General features: G+C 41.9%; 1 protein-coding gene across 5 annotated transcripts; it reads left to right on the forward strand.

Annotated features, from left to right (window-relative positions):
* The first annotated feature begins 2334 nt into the window (after positions 1-2334).
* Positions 2335-10042, forward strand: gask1b (golgi associated kinase 1B). 5 transcript variants are annotated; one of them, XM_027018196.3, is made up of 7 exons: positions 2335-2422; positions 2514-2592; positions 4179-4605; positions 5302-6450; positions 6872-6980; positions 8071-8297; positions 9522-9682. In XM_027018196.3, exons 4-7 carry the CDS (start codon positions 5541-5543, stop codon positions 9548-9550), a joined length of 1275 nt encoding a protein of 424 aa, XP_026873997.2. In that variant the 5' UTR covers positions 2335-2422; positions 2514-2592; positions 4179-4605; positions 5302-5540; the 3' UTR covers positions 9551-9682. The 5 variants fall into 5 exon arrangements, with proteins under 5 accessions (XP_026873997.2, XP_035388204.1, XP_081555111.1 ...); XM_035532311.2 differs by having other exon boundaries at positions 2341-2422; positions 6872-7077; positions 9522-10042; XM_081698985.1 differs by lacking the exon at positions 2335-2422 and having other exon boundaries at positions 2496-2592; positions 6872-7077; positions 9522-10042.
* Positions 10043-10428: the final 386 nt, after the last annotated feature.

Consider the following 10428-nt stretch of genomic DNA (forward strand, 5'->3'; position numbering starts at 1 on the left):
TCAGCTGTTCCACACTATAATTCTCATCCTGTCTCCTTGGGCCCTCATTATGTGAATGACATTATATTCTGCATCCTATACTCAGTCAGGTATGAAAAACCTACTATGTGCTACGAAGAACTGAAGTGATTTGGTGCTGGGTAGTTTATCAGGGGAACAGACTGACCTCATACTGCTTCACTGAGCTTCTTTGACATTGTTACAGCTGTTCAGCAGATTTTCACGTACTACCACACTGAGTCACTGTCAAGTCTTACCCTATAAGAGATAATAACAGCTGACAGTGTGTGTTGGAAGTCTACACAGATTATAGTTTGAATGAAATATATGCTGTAGCAACAGTTTTGAAAATTGGAGAAAAATATTAAGCATACAAGATATTCAGATATATTTCAGTTTATTATAAAGATTTCTCAAGAAGATGAAAAAAAAAAGTTAAATAATATATTCCAGTATAATACGTATCAGCTAAGTAAACTTTTATATTAGTTTTGAATAAATCTTGGAATGAACATGATGTTTTTGGTAATTGTCTAAGACTATGGACTGTATTGTATGTGATTAAAGAAATATCTTAAACAATAAAACACAGGCTTTGGTAAACAAACATGATTACTTCCTCAAAAGGTCAAGCATTATTTAAAAAAAAAATTATTATTATTGTTTGAGTGAAGTGACTTGTCATTCCTGTTCATTCTCTCATCTTCTCGTCTTGCTGGGGCTGCTCTCCCTTTCAGAGCTGTGAGGGGAGCTCGGTGGGAATGTTGCTCTCCTACTCCACTTCCTGGAGCTACTTTGCTCCATCTGGCTTCTGAAGCTCTGGCCCACAGCAGGAGCAGCACTGGAGCTGTGAGCTCTGACCTCATCAGGAACTCTGGAGCTGTGCTGAGCTTGGTCATTTTGTGCTGCCACCAAGAAATCAGGGTTAAGTGTCCTGGAGGCATCAGGAGATGGTGGCATATTGTAAATTGGATACCAACCAAGTGTGCAAGCATCCCCCGCCATGCCGAAGCTGACACCCCATGCATTGGCCCTCCAAGCCTTCATGCCAAGCAGAGGGTGGTACCTGCCATATTCTGGCATGTACGTAAAGGGTCAGGGAGACCTTGGACGCCTCTTGGGCCACCTTGCAGGTAGGGCTAGTTGACCACCCCTCTCCTGGAAGGTCAGCAGTGGACGGATTCATCTGTGTGTTTCTGTTTGTCCTTTGCCTTCATAGATATTTGCGGACTGGGTCTGAGGGTTTGTCCAGAGCTGTGCTGAGCTGAATCTCTGACAAACTCTACCTCTTCCTCAATAAAAGCTGCAGGAAGCCAAATGGAGAAATTGCTCTCGGTGAGAAAGATGTGCAACATCATGTCCTGAGGAGTCCAGTCATCATCATCATCATCATCATTACTTTCATCTTCAGACTCTTCATCCGCATCCTCTCTCAGAACTTCTCCCTGATGCTGGGGGGCTTTCTGGGAATAAAGAATACCAGCTCAGGTTTGAGAGTTTAAATAACCAGAGGCCAGACATAGGATATTTCAAAAGGGAACAAGTCTCCTTGTAAAAGGATAATTTGATTTTAGTAAGGTCCATGGTGATATCTTACATCACAACTGGCAACATGACACATTGTGCACACAGGAAAAAGAAATACAAAGGTGGAATTTTATCCTGAAAGTATAATTACCTGTAATTAAGGTCTAATGCAATGTAAGAAAAACCTGATTTTAGTCTAGCCCAAGATCGTTATACCTCGAACTGGCAATCGAACTGGCAACATTGCACATTGAGTAATACAGCACAATGGATCCATTTTGATGGCTTTCATGACTGTGGGCCAGATAAATAAAGAGTTAACCAAAGAGAATAATTATTTCCTTATAAGAAAAACTTGATTTGAGCCCAAGATCATTTTACACCTCAAATCTAACTGGCACACTGAGCAATGGTGCACATGGTTAAATGGGCAAAGGGGCACTTTCAGAAGCACACTGATGGGCTCATGTCAGGCCAGACAAATAACTAATCCATCATACAGAACAGGTCCCTCCCTATAGGAGAACCTGGCTTTAGGCTAGCTCTAAGTGGCCAAATGGTACATTGAGCAATGGTGCACACAGATAACTGGTTTCAATAGGGGGAAATTCAAGTCGGGTCAGACGAATACCAACTCCTTTCTACAGAACCTGCAGCTGTAGAAACCTGAAACATGATGACTGGTGTGGTTCAGCTTGCTTCTGCTGTAAATGCTCGAGCTGGTCAGCAGGTGGCAGAAGTGAGTGTGCGTTACGTTCCTGTAGGAGTGTTTTTGTTTTTCTTTCAGTGGGATCTTCTGTGCTGCTGTTTGGGTGGTTTCCTTGGGAACAGACATGCAGCCTCACTCCTCCATAGCACATGCTGCCACCACGCTGGGAAGAGTCGTTTGGGCGTGGTAAGGTTGTGCATGCACATGCAATTCTGTGCTGTCAGACATTGTAATATCACTCATTTAGCTGTTGCAGAAAACCTTTCATCTGTGCCAGCTGTAGAGTGCGTTGACCTGGGGCCTGGCACGCTGTGTTAGGGAGACGTTGGATGGCTGAACGGATGCGCCACTTCAAGGTAACTTCGGACTCTATCGCTCTCTCTCTATAATAACCACAGAGGTTTACACACATCAATAACTCTGATTATGCGCTATGTCACTCATGTACCTATCAATTATTGACAGGAATGCATTTAATTAGCTTGGTGACTTTCTTAGTGTTTCTTCATTATTTTTATGTTATTTATGAAGCCATTATGCATTCATTGAGGTTATTTTAACAGGAAGTGGATAGTCAATGTTCAGATATGTTAAATGCATTATGAAGAACAAAGCTGCAGCAGGCAGGTTTGGCCTATACCATCATGAACACTGACACTACATGACAGTTGGCTTGGGTGGTTATAAAAAGTGCATGGAGAAAGAGATATGTCCTGGTCCAGTGCCCTGGTCATCACTATAGTGATAATGCCAACCGTAAGTGACGTCTGGCTAAACTCCAAACCCTGTGTCTGCTGCTGTGGGGTGATTCTTTGGTTGTGGCTCTGTAGGGAAGTGTGGTTGTTAAGAAGATCTCAGTAAGTGGTTCACTTCAGTGGGAGGATGTATGACTGGTCCCCAGCATTGTTTCTTGGAAAACACTTTTATTTTTCTGAGTGTTTTCCAATCAGGTCACTCTCCACACTTTGGCATTTGGAGACATGAGGATTGTATGATAAATACTTACTGAACACACTCACATATTTGATATAAGCTACTGCCATGCTTCTCCCTGAATGAATTGGTAATACATCCTTAAGCTTGCTCTGATGTAATGTGTTAGTATTTTATAGCATTTTATGGTATTTTGTGCTGTAACTTTTCCCCTCTTCTCCTTTTTATGTACTTTCTTTGATTTATTTGATGTCCTGGGTGGGTTGGAGAGGTTTATTTCACAAAACAATATTTCACTGAATTAAATTAAAAATAGTTTGGTTATGCTTCTCACTTCATCCTACTTCACAGCCTTGACTTTTGGCTTACTTTTACTGGCTAACTGAGAATGCTGCTATGTCACTGTTACCTGTTCAGTAAAAACCTGAGTTAATTGAGTAAAAGTTTGTTTTTTTCCTCTCTGAGTTGATAATTGTGTCCTCAGTGTCTGGTCAACAAGCCACTGTTTGTTATAGCCTTTTGTGTGATACTAACCGCCTTGTCAAATCTCTCCTTACCACCAGCTGCCACTGGAGGGTAGCACATCCCTAAAATTGCATGTAAAGGGACCTTTAAAAACCCTATGCCTGAAATCTTGGGGGCATTACTTTGAATTAAACCCATTTGTCTCTTTGCTCTACTAAATTTCTAGCCACAATGTTTATAAATTTTTGTACTTTGATGTACAGGCTCTACAGACTCCTGTATGAATTTTAATATGGACATAAAAGTCCTCATAGCTCAGGACTTTCTGTACTTGATAAATCAGTGAAAAGTAACTGCAGCAGGTCTGACTAATCCCATCACCAGTACGCCAAAACAGTTTACATAGTTTAGCTTCAGGGGAAATGCCTGGGAATCATCATGCCTGGGCTCTCGACTGCCCCGGTCTGAACTGGCCCTCACCCGTCCCGCTCTGAACTGGCCCTCATCCGTACTGCTCTGACCTGTACCCTTGCATCTCCTCCAGGGTTTGTGCAAGGCTGCTACCCTGTGCCAGGTTTCACATAAGCATCTCAGCACAGAAATGTTTAAACACCCTTGTAAAGAAGATGGTGTGAACCCTCCAGAGGTGAAGAGGAAATGGAACTGGACTGAACTCCTGTTCAGGATCATGAATCTCTGTTGTGCCGCTGACTTGTCTGTGATTTGCATCATGGCACCATGTGCAAAGTGCTCCAATTGTTGTGGGTGAAGACAGGATTGGAGGAGGTGGAGATTCATGTCGATTCCACGGTATTTGTATATAGCACTTTACTTGGTAGATATTGTCATGATGGAATTTTACAACAATCTAAGCCCAGGGAAAGCAGGAGTAAGACAACTGTGGAAAATCTTCCTGCATATTTGAGAATTAAATGTAAGACAATGATGACTTTGGATGAACAAGTGGTAACGTAAGTGATCACATTTGTATTTGTTGTAGCATGCTTATGTACTGCTGTAAATTCCTTTTTATTTTCTGAATGGTTGAATCAGATTTCAGTTTTATTGCTTGGCAGGCAATAAAACAGACCTGATTCACAATCAGCTATAAAAAAAAAAAAAGAGCAAACTCCATAACCTGTAGCTTAGACAAGTTCTATCCAACAACATTGGAATTCTAATTATTCTATTTCTAATTTTGCATTTTACATAAATAAAAAAAAATATATCCTTCAGTCTAGACGTGGTAACTTCTTTAATCCTGTCGCCTAAGGAAAGGATGATACTGTATACTATGATGTCAAGAGATATAATTAGACCCACCGCACATGGGGTTAATGCCAGTAGATGTCGCTTTGATATATGTTCGTGGCAAATGGCATTTTTTTTTCCTTTTTTCCGTATCTTCCTATAATTTCTGGAACATCTCTGCTCAGTAAGCTACGGTCTCTATCTAAAAATAAAACAGAAAAAAAGGGAAAAGATTTTAGATCTCTGCGCTTACGTCTTAAATGAGTCTTTCTGTCTTCAACGTGTCTGTCTTCGGCGAATTTCTCTGTAAGTTCCAAAGGTAAGTTGTAAGCTATTTCCGTGAGTGTTATTCATGCCAGTTATTTTATTTATTTTTGTTGTCTTTTTTGTGTTTTTTTTTAACGTTGTTGTCTCAGCTGACCCGGTAAGACCTGCTGGTGCAGTTGTCTCCTTTCAGTCTGAATGAAAATAAGAGACATTTTCCACAGAGCGCACAAACCGACTTGGGAGTCGAGAAGCACAACGCAGCCGCAGCGCTACCTTTTTTGTTCTCTTTAGCTTCGAGCGCAAAAAAAAAAAGAAACGGTAAAGTTACGGGCTGCTCTTGGCACAGAGGCGGCAGTATTCGATCAATCATGCAGAGATACAGATTCTAATGGAGAAGCGTCAGATGAGTCTTGGCAATATAGGACACAAACTCATTCATTTGTCCTGGTCGTCATTTTTGAGAGTGTCCAGCTACTGTTGGAGATACCCTAAGGCCAGAAGGACTTTGTTCATAGCCGGTGCCTGCTTTGTCTATTTCTTTTTCGCTGTACAACCCGTGAGTCACACATCAGATCACCAGAACAGGCGCTATGCGTACTGGACGGGTAATGGAGTGTTTTCCATGCGCAAACATGCCAGTGACTCTGCTGATGAGACCAGGATCTCGACCGAGAAAACGAACGGCTCTCCCACTCCAACACGCTCTAACGTGGTGTACATAACGCTCAGGTCTAAGCGACACAAACCCGCTATCCTAAGGGGAACTGTGCGACCAAAACTTCGCGGAAAGAAGTTAAGGAAAGTGAAAAAGCAAGAGGCGGACACACATGATGGAACAAAAGGGAAACCTGCCAAGGATGAATGGGAACAAAAACGCACGGACGTTCGTGACACTTGGAAGCAAATTATACACAACGCACAATCTTTGCAAAAAAACAAAGTTAAACAAATGGATGACATCGATTATACCGTCAGTTCTATCCGGATTTATAGCCAGAGGGCTCCCCCCTGGTTTAGCAAAGACGACATAGCTGACATGCGCTTTCTTGCCGGCAGTAAAATTACGCATCTGAAGAGCCTGGAACCCAAAGACTCTCCTCCCGTATTGCTGTTTAATAGCGCAGGGAGGTTTAATGAAACCGTGCACAAAAACTCGGAAAATACGTCAGAGTGCATTGGAGACTGTGGTGTGATCAAGAGACCGGTCGATATGAGTGAAGTGTTCGCTTTTCACTTGGACAGGGTCTTGGGGCTGAACAGAAGTTTGCCAACCGTCAGCAGGAGGTTCCGAATTTTTGGTATAGCCTTCATATTCATTCATTCTCATTTTGTCTTAGGAATTAATATCATATTTAAAACACTGCAATATTTTTGGATAATTATGAATATTTATAATTAAGGGGTAGCACAAATAAATGGTTTGGGTAACTTGCTGGGGATTAGGAAATTAGCTAATAAAAATATGTACAACAGATTTTTTTTTTTAATCGATGACAGATAGAATAATTGCTTTGCGTGATGACGGTAGACATTTCTGCATATATTTCAGATATTTCACATACTTCACATATTTCAGGATTGATAACTGCACTGCAGCGTATCCGCTTTTTGGAGCATGGGATCGTGTCTCATGCTTGTGTTCATACAGAGGTTGCGTAAACTCTAGTCAAGCACTTGCTGTCCCTGCTCACCTACCTCGGCATGCACGCTGTGTTCCAGACGGCCAGCTGTGTCCCGTCAGCCTGTGGGAAGCTGCAGTCAGGCCCGTGACCGCAGGGCGGGCCGGCACGCTGACCTGGGCCGAATACCAGGCCTCGCTCAAACACAGGTGCTGGCAGCGTGGGGCTCCCAGGCCAGAGTGGAACTGCTCCAGCATCCACCACTATGAGTGGAGCAGACTGGTGCTGTTTGACTTTCTGCTGCAGGTGGACGTGTTCAGTCACTTTCTGTCTCCCTCTTTCTCTCTCTCTCTCTCTCTCTCTCTCTCTCTCTCTCTCTCTCTCTCTCTCTCTCTCTCTCATCTCTTTGTCAAGATTCAAGATTCAGTGTAGCTTTATTGACATGTCTGTTATGAGAACAATATTGCCAAAGCATTGCACCAAGAAAACTTAACACAAAAATGACAAAAAGCAACAATTATTACAAAATAGGTGCCAACAGTAGTGAATAAAAATAATATTTTAAAATAAATGTTTTTGCAACATTTAAAAAAAGATATGTATAAAATATATACTTTATAAACATACTTGTATATAGTATTTACATAACTAAATATATATAGTGAGTAGTGAAGGGTGAGATATGGTGAGATAGCTGATACCCACTGTCTCACAGGCGGTGATGTGCTGATATCCACTGTGCAGCAAGGGGCTGTCTCTCTCTCTCTCTCTCTGGTCTCTCTCTCTCTCTCTCTTTATCCTCTCTCTCTCTGGTCTCTCTCTCTCTTTATCCTCTCTCTCTCTCTCTCTCTCTCTCTCTGATCTCTCTCTCTTTATCCTCTCTCTCTCTCTCTCTCTCTCTCTCTGGTCTCTCTCTCTCTTTATCCTCTCTCTCTCTCTCTCTCTCTCTCTCTGGTCTCTCTCTCTCTCTTTATCCTCTCTCTCTCTGGTCTCTCTCTCTCATTTTATCCTCTCTCTCTCTCTCTCTCTCTCTCTCTCTTTCTCCCTCTGGTCTCTCTCTCTCTTTATCCTCTCTCTCTCTGGTCTCTCTCTCTCTTTATCCTCTCTCTCCCTCTCTCTCTGGTCTCTCTCTCTCTCCCCCTCTCTGTATCACAAAAATGTGATTTCTGCTGCTTGTTTTTGAAGTCATTATATTTTTAGACCCTTTGTGATGAAAGAATTAATGTACTGTGCATTAAATGTTGCATTTTATAATACTAGAAAAAAAAAACAAGAGATTAGTGTGTCTCTTTGTGTTAGATTCACCAGCGGCTGGACAGGAACTGCTGTGGGTTTAGGCCCCGTCCAGAGGACAGTTGTGTTGAGCTTGGTTACCATGGAGAATGTGCAGACAAGGACAGTGTTGAACTGTCTCATATCGTCCACCGCACCCATGACCCCAAACATCTTGTCTTCATCAACAACAAGGGCTTCTTTGACCGGGACGAAGACAACCTTGACTTTAAACTGCTGGAGGGAATCAAAGAGTAAGTTCAAGTGAAATCAGTCAACTCATATTTATTTCCATAATCACTGATTCGCTATATAATGGAAAGAATTCAAAGTGAAAGTTTCTCCACCGTACAACTACAGTCATTTCATTTCAGTGTTTTTACGAAAGTATTGATTAAACTGGTTTAATAAAAATTAACTCTATAATCCTGAAATGTTTACAACTTCGAAATCGTTTTTATTTAAAAAAGTGAGCCAGTGAGAAGTAAGCATTCAGGAAGTAGCTTCAGTGTCTGGTCCATAGAATGGTCTCATGCTAGTCCTTCTAGCCTAAAAATCCTTTAGTGATTTGTAGACATATATATTTCCTGCTGATATTGCTGTATGTTTCTTATCCTTGTCCAATTCAACAAGATGTGGGTTACACTTTTCTTTACACTTTTCTGTCTGAGGAAAACACAATTGATACATAATGACTTTATATGTGGTAGGGGATACCGGTGGGACCATATGGACACTATAGGACATCTGGATGTCAGTCTGTCGGAACCCACCAATGCAGCTTGGTCATTTGTGCACTGATACTTCATGTGTAGTGAAAGAAATCAGATGTGAAAGGGAAACTGCCCCACCTCTCCTACAGAATGGCACAGCCTGGCATATTTCCTACATTACAGCATGGCATGATCTCATGGATACATTGATGGGCTATACCATTTGGGCAGCGCAAGAGTGGTGTAAAGAGTAAGGCTGAATGAGATAGACTAAAACATGCTGGAGCTCCATTTTGTGATGTCCCTTGCGATATACTTATACTTACACTGTTGAACACTGGGCATGACATGGTTAGATTGTTTTACTTGTTTCAGACCAAAATTATTTACAGATGTCAGATTATGTGAATGGTGTGATTTGTAAAAACATCTTATATACTCATCTGAATAATCTGAGGTTGGCCAGAATGCACACATGCACACACATACACACACACACACACAAACAAAGGGGCTTTTTTCCTACATTTGCTGCCTTCTGATTATTAACAAATGATATATTGTGCAAGCCTTTGACAGTGGCTTATTGTAAGCATCACATATGCAACAAAGTAATATAATTACAGAAAGAATTTGCCTCTTTCAGTCTAAATTCAAAACCGCCTGAATAGATGTATTGTAGTTTGCACAGCTATCTTGCTATTGGGCATATACAGCGTTAATTCATGACGCGCACGTGTGTGTGTGTGTGTTTGTGTCTTCCAGGCTGCCTGCCATGGCTGTGGGTGTGTTGAGCTCTCAGCGGCTACGAGAAAGGCTCCTGCAGTCTCTATTTCTGGATGAGCTGTACTGGGAGAGTCAGGGCGGCCGCCAGGGCATCGAGAAGCTCATCGACGTCATCGAGAGGCGAGCCCGAGTCCTGCTCAGATACATCAATGCCCATGACATCAAGATCATTCCCATGAACGCATGAGATAAAGGAAGAACGTGAACTCTTATTTTGTACTGTTTATCTTTGCTTTTTTTAATTCTTGAACGTCTGATAGCAAAGAGAGCTTCCAGTTACTTGCTTTCAAGTCTACACACTGTGTGAGATAGAGAGTGATTACTTCCAATTACTTGTTGGATGGCTGGATGAGTATGTCATCCTTAAAGTCAGGAAATGGATCACGTGCAAGGAGAGATTTCAACATTCTATATTCCAGAAAGCAAACTGCAGCTAAAATTACATTTGTTCTTGTCATATTCTTGCTAACCAGTTGAAACACATTAAAAGATCATTTTTAGATGGAGTTCTTTATTAATGCATCTTTTGATAATGTGCTTTTTGAAATCAGAGGTCATATTCACTAGAAGTATTAGAAATTAATTCTAATTTATAACTAATTGAGTCTCCAACAGTTAGATGTTTCATCAAACGTTTCAGTCTTTTACAACCGTGTGGTGAAGGTGACTGACACCACTGCAGGGTACAGGTGTTCAGTTTTCTCCTGCTCCTGTGGGAGATGATGGGAGCTGGGTCCTCCTGCTTCTGTGGAAGATGATGGGAGCTGGGTCCTCCTGCTCCTGTTGGAGATGATTGGAGCTGTGTTCTCCTGCTCCTGTGGGAGTGGATGGGTGCTGTGTTCTCCTGCTCCTGTGGGAGTGGATGGGTGCTGTGTTCTCCTGCTCC

Source organism: Electrophorus electricus, chromosome 16, assembly GCF_041902795.1.
Source record: "Electrophorus electricus isolate QZ-2024a chromosome 16, ASM4190279v1, whole genome shotgun sequence".
NCBI lineage: Eukaryota > Metazoa > Chordata > Actinopteri > Gymnotiformes > Gymnotidae > Electrophorus > Electrophorus electricus.